At 37.9% G+C, this 13,821-nt stretch overlaps 2 protein-coding genes across 2 annotated transcripts in view; both read left to right on the top strand.

Annotated features, from left to right (window-relative positions):
• Positions 1–13,821, top strand: part of HNMT (histamine N-methyltransferase) — a 195,112-nt gene that overhangs the window by 43,251 nt on the left and 138,040 nt on the right. The gene's annotated exons all lie outside the window — the stretch shown is intronic.
• THSD7B (thrombospondin type 1 domain containing 7B) overlaps positions 1–13,821 on the top strand; it is a 545,795-nt gene that overhangs the window by 524,711 nt on the left and 7,263 nt on the right. Inside the window, exons 22-25 of the mRNA XM_087950095.1 lie at positions 706–865; positions 3,517–3,690; positions 4,059–4,154; positions 13,114–13,196. Coding sequence (XP_087806221.1) covers positions 706–865; positions 3,517–3,690; positions 4,059–4,154; positions 13,114–13,196 — 513 coding nt within the window. The remainder of the gene's footprint in view (positions 1–705; positions 866–3,516; positions 3,691–4,058; positions 4,155–13,113; positions 13,197–13,821) is intronic.

Genomic DNA, 13,821 nt, shown 5'->3' with positions numbered 1-13,821 from the left:
AAGTGGTTTAGATTTCCACACTCAATTATTTTAGAGTTTGGAGAAGATGATATCTGCTTAGCATTAATCACATCAGACTAATTGGGTCATACCCCAAAAGATGTGCAAAAGTGAGGAAGATTTAACATGTTAGAAAGGGACATGTTGTTTTGAGAAACAAACCCAAAACATCTTTTCTTCTGCATTTGTAGAGCAATAATGCTCTACCAATATACCTAGTGAGGCTTTAGCCCTTCTGAATCCATACTATCTTCAAAAGTGTATTATTATGTTTTGTTGAAGAGCATTCATCTCCAAATTTGGCAACTTTAAGTCTTATGGACTTCTTACTGGGGGATTCTGGGAGCTGAAGTCCACAAGTCGTAAAGTTGCCGAATTTGGAGACCCCTGTTAATAAGAGTAATAAGAGCACATCTATCCTTTTCCTTGCCTCCACCAAAAGAAGAACTATTTGTTAGAGAATGGTCGTTTAACAACATTGCAGAAGATTTATTAACTGCAAGGGCGGAACCCAAAAAATGGAAGTAGGAAAGGACACTTTTAATTTTTTTTTACCATTCTTGCACATTGCAAGAAGCATTGCCTGATTTGCAAACACTTTGCATTGTTTCTAGGATTAAAATATATACATTACGTAAAGTGTAATTATTTATACATCAAGTTGTTTTGATCAATTTCCCCCCCTCCCCCCCCCCCCCCCATTAGGGTGGGCAATGTGGAGATGGAATCCAAGTACGAAACCTGCAGTGTGTGGTGCTTGATGGCATGTCATCATCAACATTTAAGCAAGTGGAGAGTACCCTGTGTGAAGAGCTTCCCCCTAAAGAGAATTTGCTTCGACTTCCATGTTCTATCCCTTGTCCAGGTAAACTCGGAGAAGGACCTTATTTCATCATTTTGGTGATAAATAGCTATGGCCAATTGCACAGGATGTTCCAAGAAAATAGGTGGTTTGACATAGACCTGCAGTTTATGCTATACATACTAGCTTTTGATGAATTGCTGTCCAATCTTAAAGATGTCTCATTAGAACTCAATCACACAAAGGACTACTTGCATTTGTCTCCTGATACTAACTTTTAAGTCTGGCATGATGAGTTTGTGAGCCCCAAGTAGCCTTCTGATTTCAAAATGTCACCCAGATTGCTTTTGGCTTTTCTGACCTTGGGCTCAGGATCCATCCATGATCAGGATCATCTTCTGGTCACCATAAGTTGCAATGTCCCCATTCACTTGGACTGCAGCCTTTCATGAGAGAACAATCCCTTTTGTTTTTGCAGAATTAATCTTTTATCTTAAACTTACCTATAGCCTATTATAAGATCTCTCTGAACTCTACTGGTTTAATATAGGTAATATAAACCCAGATAGAGGGTTAAAATAATTTCTGGACTTGAGAGTAAAAATAAACAGAATGTTCTTGCTGATGGACTATGGTCCAGAGGTCAACATTTCCCATCTCTTTTTTAACTTTTGCAATGCACATTATATCAGAGAGCAAGGTACTGCAATCCTCTTCAGATTCAATGGTAAGAAAGGGCTTTGGGCCAGGGATGGGATTCAAATTTTTTAACAACTGGTTCTGTGGGCATGGCTTAGGTGGTGGGTGTGGCATGGTGGTCATGTGACTAGTTGGACATGGCTTGGTGGTCATGTTATTGGTTGGGCGTGGCCAACTCAATATCACTCACATCGAGGCATGCATCTCCTCGCCTGTCCTTTCATGACTGTGGGGATGCTGCAATAGTTGTAAATGTGAAAAATGGTCATAAGTCACTTTTTTCAGTGCCATTGTAACTTTGAATGGTCACTCCACACAAGCAAAGTACCAGCAAAGGAGGGAAAAATAACTCCAGAGAAGTTCCAGAGACAGGAAGTCTAGTCCTGCCAAGAATGTAAAATAAGGGTTAATGGAGAGGCAGTTTCTGTAAGCAACACCAGAATGTTTCCTTCCTGCCTTCCTTACAGGATTAGGCCAGTAATTTCTTCTAACAACCGGTTCTCCGAACTGCTAAGAATGTTAACAACCGGTTCTAGCGAATAGGTGCGAACTGGTAGAATCCCACCCCTGCTTTGGTCCATCTACAGTGCTGATGCACCATCTACAGTTGCATCTTTGGCAACCCAGCAATACATTCTGGGGAAAGACACATCTGGTTTAAGCACCTTTTTGCCTTAACTGAAGTTCTATACTCCTTCCCTCCCACCCCCCTTTATATGTGTGTATCTGAGAAACATCCAAGTGAAGAAACTGTTGTTTGCAAGGAAAACAGTCTAAGGTTAGTCTAGAGTTCAATCTTATCCAGAGAAACAAAATTTCCAAAGTTGTGTTTAATATTTTTGTGCTTATGCTGATTAGCACAAACCATGCAAAAGAGTTTTTTAAGAACTTGATTTTTGAAAAGTACAGTATTATATGCTAATAATTAGATCAGGGACATTCAGGTGGTGAAAAACAATTAACATACTTTACATGCTTGATTTAACCATTCCTACAGTTCAATAGCAGGGATCACATGCAAGCTCCACTTCTTTTTTAAAATCCCCATAAGTCTTGTGAAATTGTATTGCCAGGATTGTCAGGAAGGTATGCACTTTATTATTACCTTTTACAAAAGCAAAAACTTTGAAACTGTTTTAATTTAACATAATTGTAAAGCAAGTTAACGAAGGTTATATAATAGGTTTTAGCATAACTACTATAAAAAGCAGTTTCTCTCCCACTCCATAAATCCATATATTACATTCCCATATATCACCTCATTGTATCCTTCAGCTGCCACAAAAAATAATTTAAAATAATTTAATTTAAATCAAAAAATTCCTATTGCTGCTTTAAAATTAAAGTCAGTGTTTTCAAAGCACTTTCTATAAGGGCCTTTTTAGGAAGGCCAGAGTCCAGAAGTAGAACAGCCCTTCAAATGATACTGAACTACAACTCCCAGCATCCCTCACAATTGGTAAGCTTGGCTGTTGCTAGGAGGCCTGTCCACATTCTATACTGGATATCTCAAGAGCAGGTATTGGATTGGGTCAAATAGATGAGTAGGCATATAACTTTAATAATAAGTAAAAAGTAAACCACTTATCCACTTCTGGGGACAATTCAGATTGTAGTGAAGGAGAAACCACAATGTGAGCATGTCTATAGTGGGCACATGGTTGGGCCAGTATTTTACAGTGGGGGTGGTGGTCAAGAATTGTAGATTTCTTTGTGCTTTTAACTTAATTCTAGACTTACATGTGAGAGACAGAGAGACAGAGACTGGGACAGGGGGAGAAAGAGAGAGAAATTCCCACATTTGAAATACAGGAAACCATACAGTATCACCATTTTCGAGCTCTTTTCTCACCAACATTCTGCAGCATAGCCTGTTGCCAAAAAGATCCCAAAACGTACAAGATTGTTCCTTGGGTTGGATAACCTGTAGATTCCTTCTGATGCTATAACTGGAGAGTGTATAGAGACGTCCATTACTAAAGTCTATCCTTCCTTTCTTCCTTTTTTACTATAAGGTGACTGTCATTTATCCGAATGGTCTGAGTGGAGCTCTTGTGAATTAACGTGCATCAATGGCAGGAGCTTTGAGAGCATGGGTCGTCAGTCTCGATCAAGAACATTTATAATTCAGTCTTTCGAAAATCAAGACAGCTGCCCTGAACAAGAATTGGAGACCAGGCCTTGCTCAGGTACAGAATACTGTAAACCGGTTCTTATTACCTCACAAAAGAGTTTGCTTCTAAACTGTTTTCTCGTAGTTTATTGTCAACAAACCCTGTCTTTTCTTCCCCATCAAAAGACATTTATTAAGAAAATGTTTGAAAAGGCAAGAAGAGACTGGGAAACTATTTACAGTCCTTAGAAAGGACAAAAAAAATGAGATAGGCTAGACAGACAATTACAGAAAGTTAAATCACCAGAACAGCAAACTCTAAAATCTGTCTATTTCTCCTGCTTGGGTATGTCTTGTTTAATAGTTTTCCTTTGAATTTACTTCATAATGTTTAGTGTTATTGAAAAGAAATATATATAAACTGTTGCCTTATTTGAATTATAGGAGGAAAATGCTATAATTATGTATGGAAAACAAGTCTTTGGCAAGATAATGAACGCACAGTGTGGTGCCAGCGTTCTGATAGGTTGAATGTTACAGGTAGGTATGCTCTAGCAATGTCATTGTTATCATCAATATCACCATCACCTTCACCACTCTGTCTATTACCAATTTTATACTAGTTCCTTTTTTCAACAATAATTTTATTACAGTTTACAAATACAAAGACAAAAAATTGATACAAACTAAAGAAAATATAAACAGTAATGAAAAGAAAAAGGAAAAGTGAAAAGAAATAAAAAAAGAATAAAGAAAAAGAGAAAATGGATGGATAGATAGATCAACGATAGATAGATAGATAGATAGATAGATAGATAGATAGATAGATAGATAGATAGATAGATAGATCAGATGACTCTATTCCCCCTGCAGGCAAGAGTAAACAATTTGAATAAATTAACAACCTTCTCTGGTACTTCAAATTTAAAAAAAAGTATCTTTTCATTATCTCATCTCTTATCAATAATCAAATGATTATACTCATTCAATGTATATAAAAATCAATATTGCAACTTCAAAATATATAAAATTCCCGACTATTAAAATATTTTAATATTTACAACATGAGGAAGCTGAGAACAAGAACCACAGGTCTAAATTAAATGCTCAGTACTAAAACAAGGAAGATCTGAATACAGAGGTAAGTTTGTAAGAGGTATGTAAATGCAGTGCTGTCAGTGTCTCCTGAACACCAGGGGGAAGAGCATTGTGTAGGAGGTAAGGCAAGTATAATTGTCTGGGCCTCCTCTGGTAATTCTAGCATGAGATCCAAGGACCTTCCCAAAGTGCAAACTAGTGTAGGTTTTTTTCTGGTTTTTTTTTAAAGAAAATCCATGCCATCTAGAACTATCAGACCCAAGCCTAGAGTAGACACAGTGAAATCCAGCTGAGTCCAATCCTCTATTTGCTTACACCTAATGGACAGAACCTTGCTAAACTAAAGCTATAACCTACTAACCTACCAGATCTATCCTGAGATATTCTAAGGTGTGGTTTCCCTGAACCTCTTCACCCCCTGTCCCGTCCAGTGGAGGACCGTGCAGTCTCTTAATCTAGGCCAGGGGTGTCAAACGCGATTTCATTGAGGGTTGTGTTTGACCTCGGAGGGCCGGGGGATGGGTGTGGCCATGGTGGGTGTGGCATGGGACTCGTGTCAGGAGCACCTGTGGTGGCCAAGTGCTAATGCAGGACTTCTGTGAGACCCTCCCTCACTCTCATTATAATCTATCTTCCTTCCTTCCTTCCTTCCTTCCTTCCTTCCTTCCTTCCTTCCTTCCTTCCTTCCTTCCTTCTTTCCTTCTTCTTTTTCCTTCCCTTTTCCTTCTCCTTTCTTCTTCCTTCTCCTTCTTCCTTCCCCTCTTTCCTTATTTTTCCTTCCTTACTGTCTTCTCATCTTCCCATCTTTTTCTTTATCTTTCCTCTTTCCCTTTCTCCTTTCTTGTCCTTTCTTGCATGCTCAAATGCAAAAGGGGAAACATGTCTCCTTTTGTTTTGTGTTTAGTTTAGCCATCTGCCAGTTTAGCCCTTCTGCCACTGGCAGAAGGGTGCAGGAGGCCATCATGCCCAAAACCCGGGTGTGAGGGGGCAAGTGCTGCTCCCTGAGCTCCATTTTCACTGGCAGAGGCACCACAGGCTGTTTCCAGGCTGGCCCCGTGGGCCAGATCTAAGCATCCCCCGGGCCAGATCCAGCCCCCAGGCCTTGAGTTTGACACCCCTGAACTAGGCTGTTCTCTGAGAAAGCTCTGTGTTGTGATAACTCTCCCCCTCTGCTCCTCCAGGAACACATTCCATCATATGAACAGGCAAACATAACCTGGAATTATCCAGGTATGTCTCCATTTCAGTCTCAGTTTGTTGTTTTTTAAGACCTGGGCTATAAAAATCTTGATGGTCATTATAGAGCAGGAAAGAGATAAGAAAAACTGTAAATGCTGCCATCTAATCTTCCCTCTAATGTGTGACATGCTGTGTGCAGAAAAAAAAAATTGTTCTGTGCAGCTTTTCCCAAAAGATCTACAGATTTGTGTGCCTGAATAGAAGTAAATTGCAAATACAGGGGAAAGCATCCTGTTCAAATTGTTTAAGAATGGAAACTTGAAAGTATAATAGTATGTCACATACAAGCCTTCAGATTATAATACAAACTCTGATAATTGATACTTGCAATTGTTATTTTGTGAGCATTTCAAATTGTTTCTTTTTTCCTTTTTGGAATTTGATACTGCAATGAAAGAAAAAAGAAAGGACTTATACAAAGGAATTAACACAAAAAAACATTTAGATAGCCCCTTCTCTTTCATTTATTTCCCATTATTTCCGTCTTCTGAACTTATTTAAATTTCAATTATTAATTTTAAAGGTGATTTTTTTTATAGGATCAGCAATGAACATGGACCTTGTGTGGCCCAAACTCATTCATTTATTAATATCTTCTTAAGAAACAGGCTGGCCAAGGAGATTTTTAGGAAGCCTCTTCTCAGTGCAGAGGAGTGAGCAATAGTCAGGCACGTCCTGGCTCAGTACTCGGAGACCATAAGAGTCTTGATGACCCTAACAGTGGTTGTAGTAGTCAGGAGAGCTGACATATTTGACTCTGGATGAAATAATAGACAGAATTGATTTGGGGGTAGTGGTTCCTCCTGGACTTGCACCTTATATAGCAGGGTAGGGTAGGGTAGGGTAGGGTAGGGTAGGGTAGGGTAGAATAGAATAGAATAGAATAGAATAGAATAGAATAGAATAGAATAGAATAGAATAGAATAGAATAGAATAGAATAGAATAGAATAGAATAGAATAGAATAGAATAGAATAGAATAGAATATCTTCCTGATTGGGTCACTATAGTATGGTCTCCATGAAGACCATGGAGAAACTGCAACTGGTCCAGAAGGCCACAGGGATTGGACTTCTGCTTGTCCCACAGTTTGACCATCTTATACTATGGTAGCATGAACTGCACTGGATTCCAGATGCTTTTATGGTGCAGCTGAAAATGCTGGTTATCCTCTTTAAAGGCCAGCAGGGCACGTTAGCACAAGGCCAAGTTACTTGCAGGACTGCCTCTCCCCAGGTGTGTCTACCTGTCTCACTAGATCAGATAGGGTGAGTATGCTCCAGGTCCTTTCCCTTAAATTATTTCATCTGATGAGACCTTAGAGGTGTTCTTTCTCTGTAGCTGCCCTAGCCCTTTGGAACAGCCTCTCACCTGATATTCAAGGGTCCTCTACTCTTTTGGCCTTTCAACAGGCAATGAAGACTTAGCTTTTCTCCCAAGTACCGTGCTAGAATATCATTCAGTTGCGGTCAACAGTATGGTTACTCTGGCACCTTGTGGGAAAGGTTTTTATCTTGTTTTTATTAGTTGTTATGAGCTGGTTAGGATCATTCTGTGAGATAGCAGCCATATAAGTTTTTTTCTTTAACGAATAAATAAACTTTTCTATTCTTCTGCTCTTTATTGAGGCCCAAGGCCAGTTACAGATCCAATCGAGTTTCAATCCATATTAAAAAAAAATGAGAATTGATACTTTCTAGGAATTTCTTCAAAGCCAGCATCCTTTCAAGCATTTGCTTCAAAAGTGAATATTGGTAGCTCGCTGCTAATTCATATACATATTTGGCAGGTATGTTTACCTAACACTTTCCTTTGTCTCTAAACAATCATTATCATCATCATTTTAGCCATAGTCTATCTACTGCAGGATGAAGGCCTCTTCCGCATATTTCCAACCTTAGCTTCCTTTTGCCAATTGGGCCCACAATACTTGCTGATGTCATTGATCCATCTTGTTTTAGGTCTCTTTCATGGACGCTTTTTATCAAATGGGATCCTTTCTAGGACTGCCTTGGTCCACCTGCCATCAGTTCTTCTTGCTATGTGACCAGCCCATTTCCATTTCAATTCTTTTAATCTCTTGATGATATCATATACTTTTGTTTGTTCTCTGATCCATGTGCAGGTCTATCTATCTTGTCTTGTAATCCCACAAGCATGTATCTTTTCATGGCTCTTTGCGCCACTCATAGCTTTTGTATCAATTGTGAGGTTAGTGTCCATGTTTCCCCAGAACATGTTTGAGCAGGTAGCACACACTGACCGAAAACTTTTCAGGCATAGGGGGAGGTTGTTCTGGAAAATTATGCTTAGCTTGCCAAATGCTTGCCAACCACATTTAACATGCTGTTCAATTTCCTTTATTGTATCACCTTCCATTGAGATCCATTGACCAAGGTGTATATAGTGGTCTACTACATCTAGTTTTTTTCCAGATATAATTTTTTTCTTTGTTTGGTGAATTTATTAAAATAACCCGTTTCTTTTTCAGGTTTCTTTTTAAGCCAAATGGTTCTCTTCCTTTGTGCAGCTCTTGTATGTGTCTTTGTAGCTCTTCTGGCTCTTGTGAGAAGAGAACAACATCATCTGGAAATCTTAAGTGATTTAAATAGGCGCCATTGATTTTTATTCTAACTGTTACCCAGTCTAGTTTGTGAAATACTTCTTCAAGGCAGGCTGAGAAAAAGATATGATGATATTGTATCGCCTTGCCTTACACCTCGTTCTATGTTGATTTCCACTTTAAATATTGTTCTAAAATAATACTGACCTTTTTTGTAATTGTGTTATTTTACAATCACATTTTTATAATCGTGTTCTAAAAACTAGAAAGGGTTGATTCTTGATATCTGGAAGAAGTCAAACATATTCCCCTAACCTGAAATAGTCCTCTTTCATTTGCCCCAAAGATTTTATCTCTTCTTTCTTTGAAAGATATTAGTTTTATTATTTTCTTCAGGGATTTTATTAATATCACTGTTTTCTTCAGAGGTGTTTAAAATGCTAGGCAATGGTGGTGATGTTTTTCTTTCAGTTTTGTTCATTTTAGATGCTCTGCTGTATTGTTTTTATAGTACCAGTGTGATTTTCTTTCTAGTTACCTTATAAATTCAAATTAAATGGAGGAATATAAATATTTTAAATAAACTTAAAAAGTTCATCTGAAAGCTGAAGCAGGAATATATGCACATAATCATCAGGGCACACTGAGCAATCAACCTGTGCAATGAAAAATAGTGTGTGGCGCATGCAGAGAGCAAATACATGGCCAAAGATTTCCTTCAAAGCAAATAGTTTCAGCTGACTTTGCTTCATTGTGCTATAATGACTCTACATTACATAAATATATGTGCTTTATTTCAATTAATACTGGCAACACAATTAAAGAAACTTGTGCATAGGAATGACTGTGAAGACCAGGATGAGAACTCACAGAGAGAAGCAGGAATATTTGATTCGCCATTTCATTGTGGTTTCTACCACTGATCCTCTCAGGTGTAAGGCTCCAGGGAGGGGTGATCGCAGGATTACTAATGAAGTCACATAAAGGTGGTTCATACTGATCAGTCACCAAAAGCACATGGAAATGCTGGTAGATTCATTTGTTCACATGCTTCTATGGCTTGTTGCCTTCAAATTTATGCCACGCAAACAGATGCTGCGCTATGTGCAGTTCCCTTTGATAGATATTTTTGAAGTTGATGTTTTAAAGATGGATATGGCGGTTCTTCTGATTATTAATAGGAACCAAGGACTCTGTTGAGCTGCAGTAAATATTTATCTCCAAAAGTAGAGCTTTGTTCATTGAAAAATGTAGCTTTGACAAAGCACATTGTTCCCTATGAAATGTTCCTCTCTGTCTCAGAGAAACGAAAAAAATACCCCATGCATTTGTATACTAAGAACCGCACAGTAACTACATTGCTCATTAGAGAGGGCAATAAAATAATCTGAGAGAGCAAAGGAGGAGTGTTCAAACATCTAGTCTGTAAGTGAGTAGAGCCTGGCACAGCTGGGGAGAAGAGAATTTATTTATGGAATTTTAATGAGAGGCTGTCGTATATTTGTGGGACTCTGTTTGCAATTTTTCAGCAGGAGAATTGTGGAAAAAAAATACATCATTTAGTTTATTTCTCCATTATAGTGTTATACATTTAATAAGACTGAAAATTAAGCCACCAAGAACCATACTGTAATATAAATACCTTGTCTATGATCTTTTCAGTAAGAATGGACAAAGTTTCAGGGAGGGGGGGAGGGAGGGGAGAGAGGGGGGGAGGGAGGGAGGTAGAGAAAGAGAGAAAAAATAAAGATATAGAGAATTTAGAGGAATGGCATGAATTCGTGCTTAAGAATGAAGCTGGGACAATCACTTTCCTACTGAAGCAGTCCATCCTGATGAGATTGAATATTTATTGAATTTAGCGTCCTCTTTTGCTGGTATTAGTGATTTTTTTTCATAAATCCTCTAAATAATATGATAAGGTTGGGGAAAAGATAATGCAATATTGTCAGCATTGCTTTATACCAGTCAACTATTGATGTGATTTTGCATTAAACATTTGGACTGGAAATTTCTGGAATGGTTGAAAAGAGAATATTTTTGTAGAGACCTTTAGGGCAGATCAAGCATTATTATCCAATATTTAATTTTAGGTCAACCAGCAGGAAAGTATGTTACATCTTCTAAAAGGACATGTTATGCAATTTTCAGAGTCTTTAAATCTATTTGACCTAATTTCAGGACTCTCCGTTGATAAATATTTGGTAATACTTATAGTCATATGATAATATATTTGTCATATGATAATATATGTGTGTTAGATGTAACCAGCAGAGATAATGTTATGGGCTATCCCCACCAAGGAGAAGTAAGTATGTATGTTTCTTAAATGTCTCTTAATTGAGATCCTCATCCCCACACATTGACCAAAAGCCTGTCACCTATTGCACTGTCTGAAGATGATACAGATGTTTTATCACTGCTCTTCAAGGAATTGGAAAAAGCTTTAAGAAGCACATTAGATAACTCGTGACCCATTGTATAATCCTTACCAAGCACTCATGTACCCAGAGACCTGTGTTGCACCCCCGTGCAACCTCCCCGCCCCCTGGTACCACTTGCACACTTCCATGCCCCTCCACACCCTCCCAGATGGAGAGGGCATGTAGGAGCACAGGACTGGTGGGAAAGGGACCCAGAGATGCATATCTTAGATATTGCCTTGAGATACTGAAAACCACATAGGTGGCAAATGGGAATTTAATTGAACAAGTAAATGTTTGATAGTACCTTTAAAGCTTGGAAAGCTCAGGTCAAATAGACTGCTGAAAACACTCAAAAGTTTAGTTCCAATTAGATTTGGGTTTGTTTGTTTTTTAGCTGAAAAGTTATTTTAGATCCAGAGGCCCTAAAGATCTTTGAAGGGGGGGGGGGGAATACTTCAGTTGTTGAATGGGACACAAATTCTCTACGTACTCATGGAAAATTTTCAGTTCTGGAACTAGTCCAGTCTAAATTTTGTGATCTGTTTTATGTGTATTTGGTAGGAGGCATTGTGCTTAGAATTGGAGTTTATAGCAGATGAGCCTCATTTGGATATGCATTTTTAACCAACATCTAATGTTATATTTATTTCAACCAGCGCACTCTGTGTCGATCTTATAATAAAACCGTCACTTCTCTTATCTGTTCTTCTCCTGATACCAATAATATCTTAGACTTAGAGAAACTGCGTATTATATTTTGTCTTCATCTCAAGTTGATTACAGATAATTAAAACTTTATTTAATAGTAATATTTTATAAACAGATAGTATACAATAGAATATGAGCAATTATTTATCTTTAAAGAAGTTTATCAAGAAAGCTCTTCCATCATGCTTTATTGCAGACTGAAACAGTGAATCAAGGACAGCAAAGAGATGTAGAAAATTCTAATGCCTTTGATGTCATATGATGGCCATCCAGATGTGTGCGGTCCAAATGCAGTAGCCCTAGCTCTTTTTTCTCGGTGTCCTTCGCTTCCTGGCTGCTTTTCTTCCAAGAAATTAGCCTATTAGCCCTCTATTTAATTCTAACATGGTAGCAAATACCTCCTTGCAAGATTCATCCAAAAATAACTGTGTCATTTTCTAACTTCTCTAACGTTATAATGCTGAGGCGTGACAAAGAGGTTTCCATTGCGTCAGTTTCATGCCCTGACCTTCACACCTTTGTTTTAGGAAAATATTAAAAAGTTGCTTATTTTTAAGGAAATTGCCCTTGAGAGAAAGGAAAGGTGGAAATGGTAAGACTTCACCATCTCCTCTTTTATAGGGGCTTCCAATATCACCTGAGATTGCCATTTCAATCTTAGTGTATTCAACATACAATTGTGCATGTTGAATCTTTCATCTGATCAACATAGGGGCATTTCTAAGCAGAATGACAAGCACTGTGCTTGCTCTGTATGCCATTGAAGTGGAAGTGGGCTGAGTCTTTATAAACTTAAAAGGATGCACTTGGGATGCTTTAATTTTTAATTCTATTCCCCACCTCCTTTCAACTTCTCATGTGTATTATATGAATAAATGGCATCAACTGACAACTGCCCACTATAAACTTATTATGCTGCACGTCTTTTCCCACAAATTCTTGTTGTTAATATATTGATTTTAAAAAAAAGTTGCTTCAAGACCAGGTACTACATTATGCACTTTAAAAAAAAATTAACCATACTCTTATTTTTTTTTCCAGAAGAAAATTGAAAAAAAACAACAACCCTGGAACAAAATAAAAGTATGGTTAATACAAGCAGAAAAAAATATATTTCTGAATCAAAAACCAGCAGATTCAATTATTCTTTTGCCTGTTTTATGATTATAATATTTTTATTATTTGTGTTTTGAAATACCCATTTGTCACATTCATATTTTCTCTCTCCATATATAAAAATTGTAGAATATCGGTTTGCATACCTTAAAAAATACAGAGAGTCCAAGCACGATACTTTTCACCGGGCAGAATGGATGCTAAAACGTCTTCTGCCAACGTGTCTTGGGAATAATGTAAATGTACTGTTTTCAAAAGCAGCATTGCGGCACAGCAAATAACCAGCGGATATTCCTAACTCATTTTTGAATTGTATCTTTAATGATTTCTCTTGACAATTCTTCTTGCAGGGGGCTGCTCTATGCAGTTACAGCCGGCTACAACCAGGCATTGCAACCCAGCCTGCAAAAAACCCTTCTCATACTGTACACAGGTAATTCAGATGGTGCCCTTTACTTCGTTGGAAAGAACCAATTATTTTTAGAGTGTAAAACAAAGCAAAATCAAAAAGCTCCCAACTGACCAGAGACCTAATCGGGCATGCACAGGACACTATCCATTCAGTAAGTTGAATATATAGCCTTACTGATGAAAGGGGATATGTGAAGAAAACATACATGTGGGTAACTGCAAGAAAATACTTGCTTTTTTTCCACAAAAAATCAGTTTGGAACATGAAAGGCAGGTTTTAAATATAGAAATATAGAAGCTGTGAATGAAAAGAACATATAAATGTTCACCTCCAGTGACATCAGGAACTCAATCCCTTCCCATGTGAAGCATAATCATTTGTGTTCTTAGAATCCTTTGGGATTTCTTTGGAACACTGAAATGAAACAACAGATCTTCTGCAATGTTTTTTTTTTATTGACCTGTATCCCGTCTTTATTATTTTATAAGTATCTCAGGGCAGCCAACATACCTAACGTTCCTTCCTCCTCCTATTTTCCCCACAGCAACAACCCTGTGAATGAGTTGGGCTGAAAAAAAAGCAACTGGCCCAAAGTCATCTAGGCAGCTTTCATTTCTAAGGTGGGACTAGAACTCACCGTCTCCTG

This window comes from Notechis scutatus, chromosome 1 (genome assembly GCF_049901735.1).
Source record: "Notechis scutatus isolate UNSWTSFEM ecotype Mainland chromosome 1, rNotScu1.2, whole genome shotgun sequence".
Taxonomy (NCBI): domain Eukaryota; kingdom Metazoa; phylum Chordata; class Lepidosauria; order Squamata; family Elapidae; genus Notechis; species Notechis scutatus.
Note: the sequence above shows the minus strand (reverse complement) of the source record. Positions and strands in the feature narration are given on the sequence as shown.